Raw genomic sequence first — 20,486 nt, forward strand, 5'->3', positions numbered from 1 at the left:
TTTAAGGAATAGCTCTGAATGGAAGTTTTAGCAAAGCTCACTGCAAATGTTGAATATTTAAATGCCCTGCCTACTACTCAGAATAATTATGCTGCCAGAATGGCAATGGTCCTTACTGCAGTAAGGGAGAAGAGCTGTAAAAACTGCCAATTTCTACACAGCAATTAAGATAAGTTTAAAAACCTATTAAAATGCTAGTTATGACGATTGCCCCCCATTTTTTTCAGGACTGACTGAGCTTGATCAGAGGAGATTCACTTATGTGAGCTGGTGAGGGAAAAAATCAGCTGTTGCTACTATGGTGAACATGGATGGAAAACAAACAGTACTGAGGATATACTTCAGAAGGTCCATCAAACAGCCTGGGCATGCCATCTAGAAAGAGGAGTGTGCAAGGGAGAGACGCAAAAACACCCCACCAACATATTCAGTTCCATTAAGTTCAATTTTTACCATTTTTCTTTACTTAATAAAAATTAACTGCTTTAAAAAAAGTGGTATTTAATATCCCTATCCCGTATTGCAGAAAGGGTCATTATTTACAACAAAATTAAGATTTGCTTACCACCACACACAGACTGTTAAAAGACAGTTTTTTTTGTATTGAAATGACAACAGTTTCGATCAAGATTTCTGAAAACCACATATATGTTCTCAAATGTTGGCATAATTAAAAACTTGTTGAATAAATTTAGAATATTCAAATTTACATCAGGAAATTAGACCTCTAGTAGCAAACTGTTAAAATATACAAAATTAAAATGAGCTATTAAAAATATTGCTTGTTTACCATTAACAGATATCCAGAAACAACAATAACTTAAATTCATTAGGTAAAACTTCAGTTACAACTGCATTAATAAAAGTCTGCAACAAATCCTGTGTAACATCCAATACAAAGACTGTATCAATAAAGCTTCAATGAATTAATACATCTTTTAGTATGTTTTAATTTACTGTTCTCTTGGTAACAGTCAGTTTGGACAAAATCCTGTCACTCTGAGTATCTCTACAATCATGATCAAATGTTTTTGCTGATAAAGTCAAAATATTAGTGGTACATCACAGCTTGAGTAGTAAGAAAGCTCTATTAATTAATACAATTTGTCGCTGTTTCCTGTTCATTCCTTGGCATATTAAATGATTCTTAATTTTTTATTTTGTAAAGCCAATGAAAATGCTACACTGATGTTGGAAGAATAGCCTATTGACTAGAGTTGTGGGCTGCAAACCAGAGTTTAAATCTTACTTCTTCCACCAGCACCTTGTAACCTTGACCAGGCCACTTAACCCTTCACAGCCTCAGATATAAATTTAGCCTATAAACCCTCAAGTACAGAAATATCCACTGTAACTGAATACAATTTGTCTTAAGCTTGGATCTGGAGAGGAGAGCAAGTATAAAATCCAAATCCAAGTTGCTGAGGAGTTTGCTACTTTAGGCTCAAGTAGTATTGACTGAAAGAAATTTCCTTAAGACTGCCCAAAAATGTCTCTAGCAAGCTAACATGGTGGTGGTGTTACACCACAACTCTTGGGCACTACATGTGTTTCAATTTGAATAGACTGATGTCTAGCAAATCACTAATGAAATACAAATCATTTCAAGGAAATGCCAGTAACTTTATTATGTCTCCAATTAATGGGAGGGAGGTTCAAGCAGAGTTAAAATGTTGCAGGGCAATAAAAGAAAATAGACTGTGCTTACAGATCATTTCTGCCATGTTTTCTTCAGGACCATGGTTTTATTTGTCCTTTTACATGGGATGTACAGATCAATCAGTTAATAGAAGGTCAGTGCCTGTACAATACATTCTACAACTGAGCACCACTTTCCATAAATGAACAGGCAAAGAGAAATTACACTGAACATCAGCATCTGGCAGTATTTTTCCCCCAAAAGACTAAAATGGGTTTAAACACTATTAATTAATCACATCTAATATTTGATACTACATGATTTCATTACAGCTATATCATACTATTATACAAAATGTGTTAAACATCAAAGAATACAACCAAAATTAAAATAGCAAACAAATCTATATAACTTTTTTTTACAGGAAAATACTTTTGAAGTATGCATGTAGTACAGTAACTGCCCATTCTTTTAAAGAAATCTACTGCAAGCAAAGTCATCAACCTCCAGAAAAATCACACATAGCATTACAAAGCATATCCCCAAAAAGTGTACAATATGCACACTTGGAAAATACAAAATTAAAAAAATTGTAAGCAACAAGTGAGCTTTATATTTATAAGAATGTGAAAAGTCCAGTTTAGCAATGCTTTATAAAGAATTGTCTTTGATGCAAGTTCATGAATTATTTGTCCTCTTGTTTGGACCACATTTTACAAAAACACTGTTCTTGAAACCAGATTAAAGGGCAAGATAGCGCATCTTAGGAACGTCATCTTAAAGTTGGTTTTTGTTTTTTATTACTTTGCTACTTTATCAAAAATGTGTCCTTTAGTTGTAGGATTTCATGTAAAATGCTTTCCTAGAAGCCATATATTAAGGGCAGGCATTTTCCCCCCAAGGTTCTGTAAAATGCCCTGCTGAGTTTAATGTCTTTACTCTTGCACTGTTTCACTGGTTATTTTTGGCCTTTGCATGTGTTAAGATATGAGATTTCAGATTAGTCGACTGAGCAAATTTCTTATTACAGCCATCAAAAGGGCACACATAGGGCCTGTCTCCAGTATGAATTCGCACATGAGTACGTAAATTGAAGTCCAGTGAGAATCGTTTTCCACAGCCTTCAAATGTGCACTGTTAAAGAAAAGAAACTAGATGAACAATTCTTAATACACTCAATAGCTTCAAGTCGCTGTACGATATCAATATTTTATAAAGAAAGTATTTACAACTAAACACATTCAAGTTGAGCTTTGTCCAATCATTGTTGTTTCTTAACACTTAACACCTGAGACACTGTGCCTTGGAATGGAGAGATGAACTCAATCTTCAGCAGCATGATGTATGACAGATGCAAGATATTTTGATCATATTACTCAGTTTCCCACATTGGTTTCTACTTTGTTTTTATTTCTTTTTATTTAAATAACTTCCCAGAACAAGGAATCGGAAAGCAATGTTACTTACCGTAACAGTTGTTATCCAGGGACAGCAGGCAGCTATTCTCACTAGTGGGTGATGTCATCAGACAGAGCCCCGGTACGGACGTCTCACAAGCACGTGTTGCTTGTAGAAACTTAAAGTTTCTAGATGCCCGCACCGCGCATGCGCCGGTGCCTTCCTGCCCGGAGATCCGGGCGTGTCTCCTCAGTTCAGGTAGCTAGCCTGAGAAGCCAACCCAGGGGAGGTGGGTGGGACGTGAGAATAGCTGCCTGCTGTCCCTGGATAACAACTGTTACGGTAAGTAACATTGCTTTATCCCAGGACAAGCAGGCAGGTATTCTCACTAGTGGGTGACCTCCAAGCTAACCTCAGTGGGATGGAGGGGGAGTTGGCGACTTAAGAGAATAAATTTTTCAATACTGTTTGGCCAAACTGTCCATCCCGTCTGGAGAGAGTATCCAGACAATAATGTGAGGTGAATGTGTGAACCGAGGACCAGGTGGCAGCCTTACAAATTTCCTCGATTGGTGTTGATCTGAGGAATGCTACTGAGGCTGCCATTGCTCTGACCTTATGGGCTGTGACCTTACAAGGAAGTGATAATCCAGCCTGGGCATAGCAGAAAGAGATACAAGCCGCCATCCAATTAGAGATGGTGCGCTTCGATACGGGTCTTCCCAACTTGTTAGGATCGAAGGAGACAAAAAGTTGAGGAGTGGTTCTGTGTGGCTTGGTGCGATCCAGGTAGAAAGCCAAGGCACGTTTACAGTCTAGAGTGTGAAGGGCCGATTCTCCGTGGTGAGAATGGGGCTTAGGGAAGAATACTGGAAGTACAATGGATTGGTTGAGATGGAATTCGGAGACCACCTTAGGCAGGAATTTCGGGTGAGTGCGTAGGACCACCTTGTCATGATGGAATACTGTGAATGGTGGATCCGCCATCAATGCCTGGAGTTCGCTGACTCTGCGAGCGGACGTAAGGGCTACAAGAAAAAGCACTTTCCAGGTGAGGTACTTAAGAGGGGCCCTGTTGAGTGGTTCAAACGGGGGCTTCATGAGATGGGAAAGGACTACATTGAGGTCCCAAACTACTGGGGGTGGTTTGAGAGGAGGGTTAACATGGAAGAGTCCTTTCATAAATCTGGCGACCACCGGATGGGCCGAGAGGGGTTTCCCTTGTAGGGGCTGGTGGAACGCCGCAATAGCGCTCAGGTGGACTCGTATGGATGTGGACTTGAGCCCAGATTGAGATAGGTGTAGGAGATAGTCCAGCACGGAGGATAAGGAAGCTCGCTGAGGTTCCTTTGACTTAGAAACACACCATGAGGAGAATCTGGTCCATTTCTGGGAGTAGCATTGTCGAGTGGCGGGCTTCCTGGAAGCTTCCAAGACCTCCCTCACTTCTTGTGAGAATTGGTGAGGGGTTACGTTGAGAGGAACCAAGCTGTCAGGTGGAGAGACTGCAGGTTGGGATGAAGTAGTGATCCTTGATGTTGAGTAAGCAGTGAAGGAAACACTGGAAGTGGTACTGGTTCCCTGCTGCTGAGTTGGAGTAGGAGGGAGAACCAAGGTTGTCTGGGCCACCGAGGAGCTATTAGAATCATGGTGGCCCGTTCGAGTTTCAGCTTGACCAGAGTCTTCTGGATCAGCGGGAATGGTGGGAACGCATATAGAAATCGTTTCCCCCAGTTCAGTAGAAAAGCATCTGCCTCGAGGCGATGAGGAGTGTAGATCCTGGAGCAAAACTGAGGCAGTTTGGAGTTGTGGGGAGCCGCAAAGAGGTCTATCTGAGGCGTCCCCCATTGCGTGAAGATTTGGTGAAGGGGGCTGGAATGGAGAGTCCATTCGTGCGGTTGTAGCAGACGGCTTAGTTTGTCTGCTAAGACGTTGTTCTCCCCCTGGATGTATACTGCTCTGAGTAGGGCGTTGTGGCGCACCGCCCAGTCCCAGACTCGTAGAGCTTCCTGGCAAAGGAGGGCCGAGCCCGTGCCTCCTTGCTTGTTGATATAATACATGGCGGCCTGATTGTCTGTGCGAATGAGGATTACCATGTCGTGAAGTAGATGTTGGAAAGCTTGGAGCGCATTGAAGATGGCTCTGAGTTCCAGTAGATTGATTTGGTGTAGTCTTTCCGCACTGGTCCCGAATCCTTGGGTGCGGAGACCATCCAGGTGGGCCCCCCATGCATAATTCGACGAATCGGTTGTGAGAACTTTCTGATGGGGGGGAGAGTGCATCAGCAAACCTCTGGATAGATTCGAAGAGGTCATCCACCAAAGTAGAGACTGCCGAAGAGCAGGTGTGACTGAGATGTGTTTGGATAGTGGATCGGACGTCTGATTCCACTGTGATGCCAGGGTCCACTGGGGGATCCTGAGGTGGAGTCTGGCAAAGGGTGTCACGTGTACTGTGGAGGCCATATGGCCCAGGAGCACCATCAGTTGTCTCGCCGGTAGAGTTTGGCGAGTAGACACCGCCTGGCAGAGATGAAGAAGGGACTCCATGCGTTGCAGGGGCAGGAATGCTCGGAGTCGGGTGGTGTCCAGGACCGCTCCGATGAAGGGGAGGGACTGGGAGGGTTGTAGATGAGACTTGGAAAAGTTGATCTCGAAGCCCAAATTTTGGAGGAAGTAGGTTGTAGCCAAGGCCGCCGAAGTGACCTCTGGGGCTGACGGGGCCTTGATGAGCCAGTCGTCGAGGTATGGGAACACCTGCAGACTCCTGTCCCGGAGTGCTGCGGCCACTACCACCAGGCACTTTGTGAAGACTCTGGGGGACGAAGATAGGCCGAATGGTAGCACTCGGTACTGTAGGTGCAGATTTCCCACCCGAAATCTGAGGAACTTTCGGGAGGCCGGGTGAATGGGGATGTGAGTGTAGGCCTCCTTGAGATCCAGGGAGCATAACCAGTCGTTCTGCTCGAGGAGGGGGTATAGAGAAGCCAAAGTCAGCATGCGAAACTTCTCTTTGACCAGAAACTTGTTGAGGGCCCGAAGGTCTAAAATGGGTCGCAGGTCGCCCGTTTTCTTCGGGACGAGGAAGTACCGGGAGTAAAACCCTCGGTTCAATTGGTCTAATGGGACCGGCTCGACAGCCCGAAGCTGAAGTAAGGTTTGGACTTCCTGAAGAAGAAGGGCGGTCTGCGTCGAGCTTGAAGGATACTCTCTTGGAGGATGGTCCGGGGGGACCCGGTGGAATTGAAGAGAGTATCCTTCTCTGATGATGGTGAGGACCCATAGGTCCGTGGTTATGGCCTCCCATCGATGGTAAAAAAGATGGAGGCGGCCCCCTATGGGAGAGGCCGAGGTTATGCTCCCGGGAGGGGCGTCAAAAGGGCTGGGGAGCCTTAGGTGCAGCCGGTGGCTGAGGTTTTTGCTGAGACTTCTGGGGAGGTTGTCTCTTCGCAGGCTGTCTCGCAGCAGGCGTTTGCCTGGGCATGTAACGCCGCTGGTAAATCAGGGGTGGCCTGGAAGGTCGAGACTGTTGAGGTTTGGGTTTGGGCCGCAGGATGGATTGAAAAGATTTTTCATGATCCGACAGCTTCTTGGTAACAGTTTCGATAGACTCATCGAACAGGTCAGCTCCATCACATGGTACGTTGGCGAGTCTGTCCTGGAGGTTGGGGTCCATATCGATAGTACGGAGCCATGCCAGGCGACGCATAGCTACCGCGCTTGCGGCGGCGCGTGCCGAGAGTTCGAATGCATCGAAGGAGGATTGCATCAGCTGGAGGCGTAATTGGGAGAGGGAGGCTACCACTTCCTCGAACTCGAATCGAGCTTGGTTGTCTATGAACGGAGTGAACTTGCGGAGCACCGGCAAGAAGAACTCCAGATAGGAAGAGAAAAAGAAATTGTAGTTTAGCACCCGTGACGCCATCATGGAGTTTTGGTAGAATTTTCTACCAAATTTGTCCATCGTTCTCCCCTCTCGGCCCGGCGGTACAGAGGCGTAGACCTGGGAGGGATGAGAGCGTTTAAGAGAGGACTCGACCAGTAGGGATTGGTGGGAGAGTTGAGGGCCCTCAAACCCTTTATGGTGCACGATGCGGTATCGAGCATCGAGTTTGCTGGGGATCGCCGGTATGGAATACGGTGTTTCGAAGCACTGCATGAAGGTCTGGTCCAGTAATTTGTGCAAGGGGAGCCGAAGCGACTCCGTTGGAGGGTTAGGTAAATGCATGGTGTCCAGATACTCTTTGGAGTATCGGGAGCCCGTGTCAAGGGTCATATCCAGATCATCCGCCATTTGTCGGAGGAATGATGAGAAGGACAATTGTTCCGCCAGCGTCGGTCTGTGGGACGGGCTGGAGGAGGAGGAGGCCTCCAGGTCCATGGACATCGGGGAGTGGCAAGGAGAATCGGGCACCGATGTCTCCTCGTACTCCGGGCCCCCCGGGGGGGACACCTCTGATGAGGAGTATCCCCTACGTTGCAGTTTTTTCTGCGGTGACACCTCCGAATGGCGTGAGGAGTGCCAGGATGAGTGTCTCGATCGGTGCCCGTCTCGGTGGCGAGACGGGGATCGGGATCGTCTGTGCATCGCATGGTCTCCCGAGGCCCCCAAGTGGATAGGGCTGGAAGCGGTGGATCGCAACTGGGTTTGCGATGCGGGTTCTTGCGATGCTACCCAAGTCTGGTAAGGAGTACGGAAGACCTCTTCCTGACTATGCCCAGGGCTTCGAGTATCGATCGGAGGTCTGGTCCCATGTTGGCGCGGAGGCGTAATGGGTTCTAATGGCGGCATATCGGTAAGCGAGGCTTGCCGCGTGGGCATCGCCGCCCTCCCCCGTTCGTTCTCGTCGGTTGTCGAGGTCGAACGGTGTGGGGGAGGGGGCGGACCGCCCCTTTGGACCGGTACCAGGAGGTCACCCTGTATGGCAGCGATGAGCCCGGGTCCGATGGTCTGCATGAGCTCAACGAATTGAGCTTCCAGCACGGACCGTAGCGAAGCCGATAAGGAGGGATCCGCACCGAAAGGGGGTCCTCCTGCACGGACATCGCACTCCTTCGAGGCCGAGTGCTTCTGCTTAGTAGCTTTCGGCACTTTGATGACCACTGGTGGCACTGTGGAAGGAAGAGGTACCTGAACCGAGGAGACCGGGGCAGGCACCGACGTCGAGCTCGTGGATGGTGTCGGGTTGAGCGATGCCGGTTTCACCACACTCGATGCAGGAGGGGTCGATACCGGTTTCGCCCGAACCGGGGAGGTATCAGATGAAGTGGAGGCTGAGGGATCCTTAGTTGCGTCCATCTTGAACATCGATTCCCACAATAGGCAACGCCGCTTGAATGAGCGTGCCGTAAGGGTAGAGCAAGGCCTGCACGATTTCGGGATGTGGTCAGGGCCCAAACACTGCAAACAGCGCCAGTTAGGGTCCGTGAGTGAAATCGCGCGTTGACACTTGCTGCACTTTTTAAACCCGGTGATTGGCCGGGACATAGGCCGGAAAATCTCCGCCGCGAGGTCGAAGCCAGTGGGCCTGAGCCACGTGGCCGGCCCGTTCGACCCGCCGGAGGAAATAATCTTCTTTTTTTAAACTGAAAAAGAAAAGTACTGTTAACTGTGATTAAAAGAAAGCGAAAACGCGGACAAGGAAGGCAAATTTAACTGAATTCAGCTAGCGCATGAAGAAGTTGAACTTCTCAGCTCCGCGGAAAAGAAAGAACTGAGGAGACACGCCCGGATCTCCGGGCAGGAAGGCACCGGCGCATGCGCGGTGCGGGCATCTAGAAACTTTAAGTTTCTACAAGCAACACGTGCTTGTGAGACGTCCGTACCGGGGCTCTGTCTGATGACATCACCCACTAGTGAGAATACCTGCCTGCTTGTCCTGGGATAATGGGGTATATGGTTTAGTGACCGATAGGGCTGTACCAACCAAATATTTGCATTCGATCCAACCCTGAATACATTATTTGTATTTGACCGAATAGTGATTTGAATATGAATAATCCAGGGCTCAACTGTGCTAAATCTTATTGAAACAAACACTTGATCTCTGATTTCACACTGCTTCTTTTATTATTTATGTTAAAAGTTCAATGCCCATTATTCATATTTGGCCAAATAATATTTTTCATTATTCATATTCAGCCAAGTAATAAAATACGCTATTCGGTATAGCTCTAGATCTTGTACTATGAAATATCCTGCTTCATTGTTTCAAAACTTATCCATCAACAAAGATTTTCAAACACACTCCTTAACATTTTGATATTTCAGCAAGCATTTATTATTCCAATTACAATGGTACCTCGGTTTACGAGTGCACCGGTTTGCGAGTGTTTTGGAAGACGAGCAAGCAAGAGCAAAAGTGGAAATGTCCAATCAGAATGGTGCAGAAAAAGTGTCTTTCAACTCATCTGATAAATCCAAATGTCTTTATTCATCCAAAATAACTCATTCATCCAAAGTAACTCAATGACTCGACATGATCATGTTTCGGCCACCCGGCCTGCATCAGGAGTCTTAGGAGTCTTTGGGTATCAATTGGATAAATATGCTCTAAAACACAACGATCAAACCATTGCTCCGAATCTTGTGATGCTACAAACCAACACGACCTGCACCCCCCACCGTGATCCGGCACTCCCCCGACGCGATTGGGCACCCCCCCCCCCCCCCCCCGCTTCTTACCGTCATCTGGGCACCGGCATGTCCTGTGCTTGGTGCCGGTGCCCGAAGATCGGCCTCCTCTTCTGCTGGGCCTTGAGCATCTGCGCATCACAGGGGGGAGGATGCCGGATCGCAGGGGGGGCCTTCGGGGGGAGCAATACCGGTTCTTGTGGGGGGGGGGGGGAACGTATCAAAGCGAGTTTCCATTATTTCCTATGGGGAAACTTGCTTTGATAAACGAGCATTTTGGATTACGAGCATGCTCCTGGAACGGATTATACTCGTAATCCAAGGTACCACTGTATTTTACTGTTAATATACACCAGAGGTTTTGAAAATCACGTTTAAGAATAAAATGAAATGTGTTTATCCTTTCACATATGTATCTAGTCAAGTTTAGTATTACAAAAACAAATCTCATTAATCATGCATTTGTAAAGCAAAATCGCTGACCTGCAAACAGATATTCTCAGAAGACAACAATGGGTCATTACCATGCTCTGGACAAAAGCAGATTATTTTAGAGTTACCTGGAAAAGGCTAATGGGCCCTTTTATTGATCATGAACTGACAATGCTCTCTGCACTGTGGCAATATTCCCTTGTTGATGGAATATTCCCTTGGTGATGGAAGAAGGAGAACTATTTCCAAGAGGAAGAAGGGACTGTTTGGCTGTTGTCTTCAGAAAAGGAATACTAGCTTTACTTTCTTTGAAGATTATCAGGTCACTGAAGGGGATCTTACCTGCAATTTGATTTCCTTTAGTCCTTTCAGACCGGCACATATAAGAAATAATTAAAAACTTATTTTTCTCCAAATTCTTGTGTAACTAACCGCTAACTTTTAGGTCCTTTTCATTAAATTGTAGTTTTATTATTTAATCCTTTGTTAACCGCATAGAACTTAACAGTTATGCAGTCTAGAAATTGCTTTAATGTTAATTTTATGTTATGGTCCTACCAGCAGATGGAGACTGAGAACTACTGAGCTTCCAATAACTTATATAAGTCCCATGCAATCCCATGGAAGCCAGTTGTCAAATAGCCAAGCAGAGAAAGGGCACCTCTGACATTCAACTAACTGCCTAAGCTGTTGTTGCCTATGACAAGCTGAGCCAAATTCAATCGGGTCAACCATTGTCACCCAAGAACATTCAAGTAGCCACTAAAAGCAGAGTTTGTGGATGAGCAAGGGATTGCCTAACCCCTGAATCACAACATGGCTACACCCACTGACTACACAACTTGCGTAGTGCCCCCTTTTCTTTTTGCTGGATATACATAATCTGCAAGTAACAGTGTCTGATAATGAAAACTGACTCCTTGTAGAACCAAGAATTCTGCGATCTAAACAAACACAGGCAGGCTCTATGGCAGTCTAGAAGGACTAAAGAAAAGCAAATTAGCAGGTTAAGATCTAATTTCCCCCTCCATAGCATTCCTCTAGACTGGCACAGATGGGTAGTACCAAAGCAGTGATCATTATGGGTGGGACCGTGGCAAGGTCTGCTTCCGAGACCCAAAAGTGAAATCCTGATATGTGCAAACATCAAGCCTGTAATAAGAAAAAGCAGGAATGGCAGCGCTGCCTCTTGCTGGCCGGCTGCTGCTGTTTCTTCTTTAAGGGGTGAGGGTCAGTCAGGAAGTGCTGCAGTGTCCTCCGGCTTCCCCCCTGACCTCCTGCTTTTGCCTAACTGTTGTTCTGAGATGGCAGCCCGTCCCCCCGGCTCGTTTGCTGGCCTCCTTTGCTGCTTCTTCCGCCCAGCCAACTGGGCTAGAGAGGAACCGCAGGAGCGATGTGAGCATCACTGTTGGGAAGCGCAGTTGACGACTGGGGATAGAGAGAGCTCAGCCCGTGAAGAGCGTGAAAAGAGGGAGACTGGATACCCCTGCTTCCACAAGTAGCCAGCTGAGATATATTGCCATCTACCACCACAGCCCATCCAGGTGGAGCCCTCCGGGACCTCAGTCTCTGCCACCAGTGCTCCCCCAGCCCGTCTTGCAGCCGCTGGCACTCACCCAGTTGCAGCCACCACAGCTTCAATGAATGGGGAGAGGCCTCGCCCACACCCTGCGATCGCCAGCACTCAAGGAGCTCCTACAGCCCTGCTACTGCCCGTGCTAGCCATCTACACCCACAGCTGCAGTCCGAAGAAAGAAATATTTCAATAACTTTAAAATGTGGAAGGTGCCTGTTTTTTGAGTGCCATGGCCGTTTAAGGGCAAAATTCCTCCATATGACAGTGGCTTGCACTGATCAGGGATTGACCTGATTCTAGTTGATTTTTCTGCTAGGTTTCTATTTAGATTTTTTTTAAAAAAATTATTCTATATATTCAGTTTTGGTTTAATTATTTTTCTTATCTTATTTTATCTCTATTTTATTTTAGTGGGATGGTATTTTTTTTTTATTAAAGTTTATTTAATTTCATTCTTCCTCCCTATTTTATCCATATTATTGTTTTAGACTGTGAGTCCATCTGGGAGTAGAGAATATTTTAGTATAGAAGTACACGGAGGGAAAGGGGGGGGTGGTTCAAAGACACGTGCATATACCGGACTGGGGGAGGGAGGGAATGAAGAAATAATGGGTCTAAAAACAGAGGAGAGGGAGAGAGATGGGTGGACAATGGGATTTAGGGAGGGAAGCAACAGAAAGGGAGAGAAGTTGGGCACAACTGATGATTTGGAGGTGGGTGGGTGAGAGATACAGCTACTGGGTAGGAGAGTAGTTGAGAAGAGAAAGGGAGAGCTGTTGGACCCTGGGGTGGTGGGAAGGAGGAAGAGATGCTGGATGAAAGGGTAGTTAAGAAAAGGTGGATCTGTAGATGGAGATGAAAAAAAAAGAAAGATGCCAGACCTCCGGGGTAGGGAAGGGAAACGGAAGGGGAGGATAGAGATGGCAGATGGATGGTTAGCACAGAGAAAGAAGAAAGGAGACCCTAGCAAGCAAGTTATCAGAAGACAACCAGAGCCTGGGACGAACAAGATTTGACTAATGACCAGACAAACAAAAGGTAGAAAAACTATTTCTATTTTCCATTTTGTGATTACAATATATCATATTTGAAACGTGTATCCTGCCAGAGCTGGTGTTAGACCGCACACGTGAACTAGGATTTAACAGAGAGGAAAAGTCTTTTTTGTTTGTTTATTTTGTTTACATCACAGCGCCACTGTGGTTAGGAGAAGGCAAAGGGGGCAAAGAGGCTATAAAATAAACCCACTAGGATGTTTTGAAAATAAATAAATAAATAAATAAACCCCACAAAAAATCCACCCAATTGGGCAGGAAAATCAAATCGAATCACCAATTCAATAGGCTGAATCGAATCGAAATTTTTTTCTTGAATCGGGCAGCACTACTATCCAGAATACTTTCAGAAACAGGTCCTGGCCACAGCACCCTAAACCATCAGTGCCCCCCCCTCAAAATTCTGCTTTAGGAGGCCCTCAAGACTGCAATCTTGTGGATCTCGAAGGGCTATCCTCCCCATTGAAGAGTGTGGCACAGTGATTAAAGCTATATCTTCAGCACCCTGAGGTTGTGAGTTCAAACCCATGCTGCTCCTTGTGACCCTGGGTAAGTCACTTAATCCCCTAACTGCCCCAGGTACATTAGATAGTGAGCCCGCCAGGACAGACAGGGAAAAATGCTTAAGTGCCTGAATAAATTCATGTAAACCCTTCTGAGCTCCCCTGGGAGAACGGTACAGAAAATTAAATAAATAAATAGACCAGAACAGTATTCCTCTTTATGACCGCCTTGGCTACTGCATCCACCACAGGAGGCTTTAATAGCTCTGTCTTATTCTGGAATAGGGTAAAGTCGAGACATGGATTTCATCATCCAGAAGGGATTATCTGGGGACTTCCACTGAGCTTGAATTAAGTCCCTAATATCTTGATACATAGGGAAGGTACAAGAGGAAGATCAAATGCTCTTCAAGAGTAGATCCACCATTTGTGGCGCTTCCTGAGACATATCTTCAAACTTCAAGACTGAAGACACTTGAGAAATAGGTTCCTGCAACTCCTCCCAGAGAAAGATCCTAACCACTGAAGGATCCTCACCTGGGGAAAAGAATGTATGCTCTAGGGCTGCCTTGTCCTCCTCTAGGCCCCAATCCTCTAACACCTCTCCTCTGTAACCAAAATTACATCTTCATTCCACTCTAAAGTGCCTCCACTTCTGGAGGACCGAGAAAGCAGCTTCCAGTTGCCCCCTCCCCCATCGAAGCCTTATACATCACCAGCACAAAATCAAGCAGAAAATCTATCTGGAGGAGACCAAAGTCATCTGCCGAGGAGTGGTGGCAAGACCTGAATCCAAGCAGTACAGGAGTGCCAGTACTGACGCTGTATTCAAAAGGGTGGCGGTTCCCACCGAAATGGGAGCCACTGAAGCCATGCGCTCTGCCTCTACATTTGCCAAGTCCCCCCCGAGAGGAATCCAGTGTAGCCTCGGAGATAGACGCTGCAATCTAAGGAAATGCCTGCAACTATGCAAAGTAAATGGACTGTGCCCTGATGGAATGAATGTACCTTCAGAACAGACAGTGGGCACTGCCCCTCCACCATATGCCACCAAGATTGCTTTTTTGAGCTAGTGCGCAATCGATGCTGTATATGCCCATTCTCTTCTCTTGAAGTTATTTCATCTCGTACGGAGCTTAATGACACCCCAATAGGACACTACAGGTCATCACAATCAATTTCTCTCTCAATAAGATCAAAACAGTTCAAGCAGAAGTTGCCAAAATGACCATCTCCCAAGAACCATCACAACGAACACAAAACTCCAGTGGAACCCAGCAAGGCTGACCAAATAGAGCTAACAAGCTTTCCACTCACTGCATCTCCTTGGACAACTGTCCCCCCTACCTTCTCTTCTCCACACCTGAAGTAATCATCACATGGATTACCAAGTTCCTAAATAGTAATTTAAACCAAGGTCAACTTCTGGAAGAAATGGGAAAAATAGTACTCACGCCAATACCTAAATCACCAAATGCAGATCTCTCCACCCCCTCAAACTATAGACCCATTGCTGGCATACCCATATTCACCAAACCCATAGAAACCCATGTATGTAAACAACTTGCAACCCATATGAACTGACCACCACTCCTGCTTACATCCTTCCCAGTTTGTATTCAGACCACAGCACTTCTCCTTCTAACCCTGACCACAAAAATCAAACAATTACTAAGCATAGGCCAGCAAGCAGTTCTTCTCCAATTAAACATCTCTGCTGCCTTCAACTTAGTAGATCACAACCTCCTCTTAACAAAGCTATCTGAAATAGGAGTGACAGATACAGTTTTAAATTAGTTTAAAGATTTTCTCATAAAAAGGATGAAACCTTCTCCAACAACTGGAAAGCCTTCTTTGGAGTGCCCCAGGGCTCTCCACTCTCCCCTATATTATTCAATCTATTTATGAGCTCACTTGGTGATATTAAATTCAGTGATGACTGCATACTGTCATATGCAGATTACATCCTCCTCTTCATCCCAACAACCAGCAACCAATCTGACAAGCCCAAAAATTCTCAGACAACATAGATAAAATACAAATGTAGGCAACAAACAAACTAAAACTAAATACATCAAAAAACAAAATTCTTTGTTTTCACACCCCACAACAGACGATCATGCTCCAAGCAGGTAACATCCTTACAGTAGACAAATCCTCCAAAGTTCTAGGCTGTATTTTAGACTCTACGCTATCAATGGAGCCACAAATCTCCAATCTCTGGAGGAAAGCATTCTTCACTGAGACAACTTAGAATTTATCATACTTCCACAAACGACACTTCATCCTGCTCGTGCAGGCGCCAACTCTGTCTCAACTAATTACTGCAACTCCATCTATATGGGTTTCAACATTACCTTTATCTGCAAACTACAGCTCATACAAAACACAGCAATAAGACTCATATTCAGTCTGAAAAAAATATGACTCAATCTCTAACTACCCAAACAACTTCACTGGTTACCCGTCTCATTTCAAATAAAATTGAAAATTTGCATCATTCACCATATACTCAATGGAAACTCTGCAGCATCACTAATTCACCTATTTTCATCGGCATGATCCACTTCACCCAGAAATCGATAGGATGCAGTTGAATCTCTCTACAACAAAAAAAACTCAAGTATATACGTGTATTTCACTCAACCTCCCAACAATCATCAGATCTGAGAATAAATACATCATGTTTTGCAAGAAACTAAAGGACCTTCCTCTTCGACCCCACCACCATGGAACCAAGTACTCAGCTGACCACTAGTTAATGACTGTAATAGACTATCTACCTCATGATATCTTTCTTCAAACCATCTAGCCCAGTGTTTTTCAACCTTTTTACACCCTTGGACCGGTAGAAATAAAATAATTATTTTGTGGACCGGCAAACTACTAGGACTAAAATTTAAAAACCCCGTTTCCGCCCCATCTCCGTGAGCTCGGTCCCCGCAAATCATCTGATCCCATCCGCATCCCATCAGTTATGATTTTATATTGAATGTATTTTATTAAAGTATAAAAAGAAACAATATTCTGTACAATTGTCGTTTTATAAATACAAATAACACAGAGCAAGGATCAACAAAACCCCTGTCTCCCCTCCCCTTCACATATATCCCCTCTACTATAAAGAAAACTAAACAAGCCAAATTATTACAGAATGCTACACAGAAATATCATGCTAACAGAATACTGCAGTCACACATGACAGGAATAGTGTTAGGGGAGTAGGGTAACTTCCCCCTGGTCAGAAAGCACCCTAAGCCAGTTGGAAGCTAAAGAAGCACTGCCTGGGCTTTGCAGTCCCCAGTTATGTCTAACACCAGCTCTAGCAGGATATAGATTTCAAATATGATATATTCAAATCACAAAATAGAAATAAAATTATTTTTTTCATGTTTTGTCATCTCTGGTTTCTGCTTTCATCTTCTTTTGCCCCTCTTCCTTCCAGCGTCTGCCCTCTCTGTTTCTTCAATACAGCATCTGCCCCTTCCATCCACTGTCTGCCCTCTCGCCCTTCCATATGGTATCTGTCTTCTATGACCCTCTCCCCTTTCCATCCAGCCTATGCCCCCTCTCTCCTTTTTACATGATTCATTCCAGCTTCACTGCTCTCTTCATTTTTATCTCTCCTACACTAGATCTAGCATTGTTGTCACTCTCTGCTTATTTGTCTGCTGACCCCTTCCCATCATCAATCTCTCTACTTTCTCATGTGTCTCTCCCCTTCCCCTCCTCTAATTTCCCTGCCAGCTATTTCCTTCCTTTTTTCCTTCTCCCTTCCCTCCTCCTCCTACTGTCCAGCAGTAACTCTCTTCCCTTCCTCCCCTCCCAGCAGCATCTCTCTTTATTCTTCCCTCCAGGTCCAGTAGCAGCTGTCCCTTTTTTTCCCTTGTCCAGAAGCTTCCCAGACTCATTTCCCTCCTCCCCTCCCAGCAATATCTCTCCTTATCCTTCCCTCCAGGTCCGATAGCAGCTGTCCCTTTTTTTCCCCTTGCCCAGCAGCTTCCCAGACTCCTTTCCCTCCTCCCCTCCCAGCAGCATTTCTCCTTATCCTTCCCTCCAGGTCTAATAGCAGCTGTCCCATTTTTCCCCTTGCCTAGTGTGACCATATGGCTCCAGAAAAAAGGGGACGGATTGAGACATCCGGGTTTTACTTCCATTGAAAGCAACCAAGATGTCTCAATCTGTTCTCCTTACTTCCATTGCTTTCAATGGAAGTAAAACCCGGATGTCTCAATCCGTCCCCTTTTTTCTGAAGCCATATGGTCACACTACCCTTGCCTAGCAGCTTCCCAGAATCCTTTCCCTCCTCCCCTCCCAGCAGCATCTCTCCATATGCTTCCCTCCAGGTCTAATAGCAGCTGTCCCATTTTTCCCCTTGCCCAGCAGCTTCCCAGACTCCTATCCCTCCTCCCCTCCCAGCAGCATCTCTCCTTCTCCCTCTACAGGTCCAGTAGCAGCTGTCCCTTTTTTTCCCTTGCCCAGCAGCTTCCCAGCCTCCAACAGTGGCTTTCTCCACTCCCAACAGCTCTCCTTACTTGCCAGCGCAGCGATTCAGGAAGGCAGCCTCGGGTCCTTTGTTGGCCGCTTCTGAGGAAAGAGGAAGTTGCATCATCAGAGGCGGCCACGACTCTGCAAAATCCCCAAGGCTGCCTTCATGAATTGCTGCGCTGGTAAGTAAGGAGAGCTGCAGAGAGAAGAGAAAGCTACTGTCGAAGGCTCCCCATATCTCTCCGGCCCAGCGCGGACCAACTGAAATATCTCGATCTTGCCGGCCCTGCGCAGACCAGCAGGAAATTGAAGTTAATCAATCTCGCCGGCCCTGCACGGACCGGCAGAAATTTCCTGCGGACTAGCACCGGTCCACAGACCAGCGGTTGAAGAACAGTGATCTAGCCTTCTTGTTGTATATATTCTCCCCTTAATGTTCATTCAATGTACCTCCAGCAGCTCCGCTGAGTTGTACCAATCCACCTCTTTAATTGCATGATACAACAATCTTAAACCTCAAAGAATCCAAAAAGTCTTGATATATCTCTAGCGCTTCCTGCACTGTAATGAATATCTGTTCTGGTACTGTAATGCATATCTAAACAGATTGTACTGTAAGTCGTCTTGAACCTCTGTAGGCACAGCGTGACTCAAATTCCAGATTAGATTAGATTTCAGTTGAGTTGGCTATTAAGCCAGACTCAAATGTAAATGTTATTTAACAATAAAAGTGATATGAGAAATAGAGGACAAGACCTTTTGGTCCTAAGACCAAAAATAGATGAAACTTAATCTAAAGGTGTGGATATTCAGCCCACTTTCTGAACTACACTCTCCCCCCCCCCCTCCATATTCTTGGGTTTAGGATTTGTGAGTCTCTAAACCACCCCGCCTCCCGGACCTCTCCACACCTTACTTTTAAAACCTGGTGGTCTAACAGTGAAGCGGGACAGGAATGATCTTCCTACGCTCCTGCCTCGTGCAGAGCCATAAAAATGGCTGTTTAAGTTCCCGTGGTCTCACGAGACTACAATGGGAACTAATGGCAGCATGAGTTAATGATACCTACAACAACAGAACTGCAAAAGGAAGAAAATTCATCTTATTCTATGGAAGAGACATACCAATACCACAAAAATCACATAAGTATATAATTGTGTCTCATCTCTAGGAATAAACAATTTCAAGGTATAAATCTAAGTCAAATGACACAGCTAAAATAATTTAAAGGTTATAACATTTGATTACAAGTATCATTAAAATACCAATACAAAAACAGAAGCAGAAAGATAAAAGTTATGAGAAAAGCTAGCAGTGTGAATTTACCTGAAAAGGCTTCTCTCCAGTATGAACCAGCTGATGCCGTTTTAATTTTGAGCTCTCAACAAAAGCCTTTCCACATTCTGCACACACATGTACTCTTGGACCATGGGTATGTAAATGTTTTCTCATGGCAGAGTTGTCCCTGAACATCTTTGTGCAACCCTTAAACATAATAAAAATCATTTTAAAAAACCAACTTAGCAGTGTTACATTACATTACATTAGGTTCAAGGCGGCTTACAAAAGATTTATAAACAGGGTTACAATGGGAGAACAATAGATTTGCTAGAGTGGTAGAGAGTAGATCTTTTGATATTTTTTTGGTAGTTATGAACAAGGAGGCTTAACAGAAGATTTATAAACTACAATTGTCCTTGCTATGATAGTAAAGGGTAGATCCTATGTCTATTTTAGTGTTGTTGAGAGTACGTGAGGTTACGTATTCATATTTTAAAAACTTCATTTAAAAGGCCATCTAGAACATAACTAAGATAACTGACATACTAACCCCCCCCCCCCCTTTTTACAAAACTGTACTGCTAGGTAACAGCTCCAACGCTCATAGAAATCTTATGTCCGAGCTGTTACTGCTGCGGCTGGCGCTAAAAACTGCACTATGGTTTTGTTAAAAAAAAAAAAAAAAAAAAAAGAAAGTGGGATGACTGAAAATGTTTGCATTTATAATGCTTCTTTTTATACCACTGAACTAAGGATACAGTAATCTCAACAGTAAGCGCTAATAAAGATGGAAATAGACAATTTACATGTGATACAATGAGGAAAATTATATCAGATTATTAATATTTGCACATGCTAATGTGTGGAATGTACATACAAATGGTAAAATGTGACTTTACCAGCTAATGTCCTTTTCATGAATCCTGCCAGACCAGTCCAGCTGTGGGGGTTATGCCTCTGCCAGCATTTGGAAACAGATTCATAGCTTTCACTGTGACATCTCTTTAAAAAGAAGTGTGCAACTAGATATATTCAGTATATTCATAATAAAGCAAGCAAAAAACAAAACAAAAAAAAAAATGCTCCCAAAAGAAGAAAAGATAGCCCTTAGCCCTCTCTCAAAAAAACACTCTTCCCCAAATTTTAGCAAACCAACTAAGACTATTAACTTGCACTGGCCTGTAGCGAGAACATACAGACTGACTTCTTCGGCCAATGAAATCAGTTGCCTCAGCATCCTGATGTTATAAGTTTGATTCTCACTGCAGCTTCTTGCGATTCTGGGCAAGTCACTTAACACTTCATTGCCCCAGGTACAAAATAAAAGTACCTGTCTAAAATATTTCTGATCTGAAGAAAGGTTATCTTTGAAAGCTCATCATAAAATGTATTGAGTAAGTCCAATAAAAACGGTATTACCTTACTTCCTTTGTTTTATTTTTATATATTAACTGTCTGACATATGTAAGCCACTTTGTGTA

At 44.8% G+C, this 20,486-nt stretch overlaps 1 protein-coding gene across 1 annotated transcript in view; it reads right to left on the bottom strand.

Moving 5' to 3' along the window:
• Positions 1-441: 441 nt before the first annotated feature.
• YY1 (YY1 transcription factor) overlaps positions 442-20,486 on the bottom strand; it is a 126,629-nt gene continuing 106,584 nt past the window's right edge. Inside the window, exons 4-5 of the mRNA XM_033952722.1 lie at positions 19,051-19,209; positions 442-2,773 (exon numbers count right to left, since the gene is read on the bottom strand). Coding sequence (XP_033808613.1) covers positions 2,591-2,773; positions 19,051-19,209 — 342 coding nt within the window. The 3' untranslated portion in view covers positions 442-2,590. The remainder of the gene's footprint in view (positions 2,774-19,050; positions 19,210-20,486) is intronic.

This window comes from Geotrypetes seraphini, chromosome 7 (assembly GCF_902459505.1).
Source record: "Geotrypetes seraphini chromosome 7, aGeoSer1.1, whole genome shotgun sequence".
Classification (NCBI taxonomy): domain Eukaryota; kingdom Metazoa; phylum Chordata; class Amphibia; order Gymnophiona; family Dermophiidae; genus Geotrypetes; species Geotrypetes seraphini.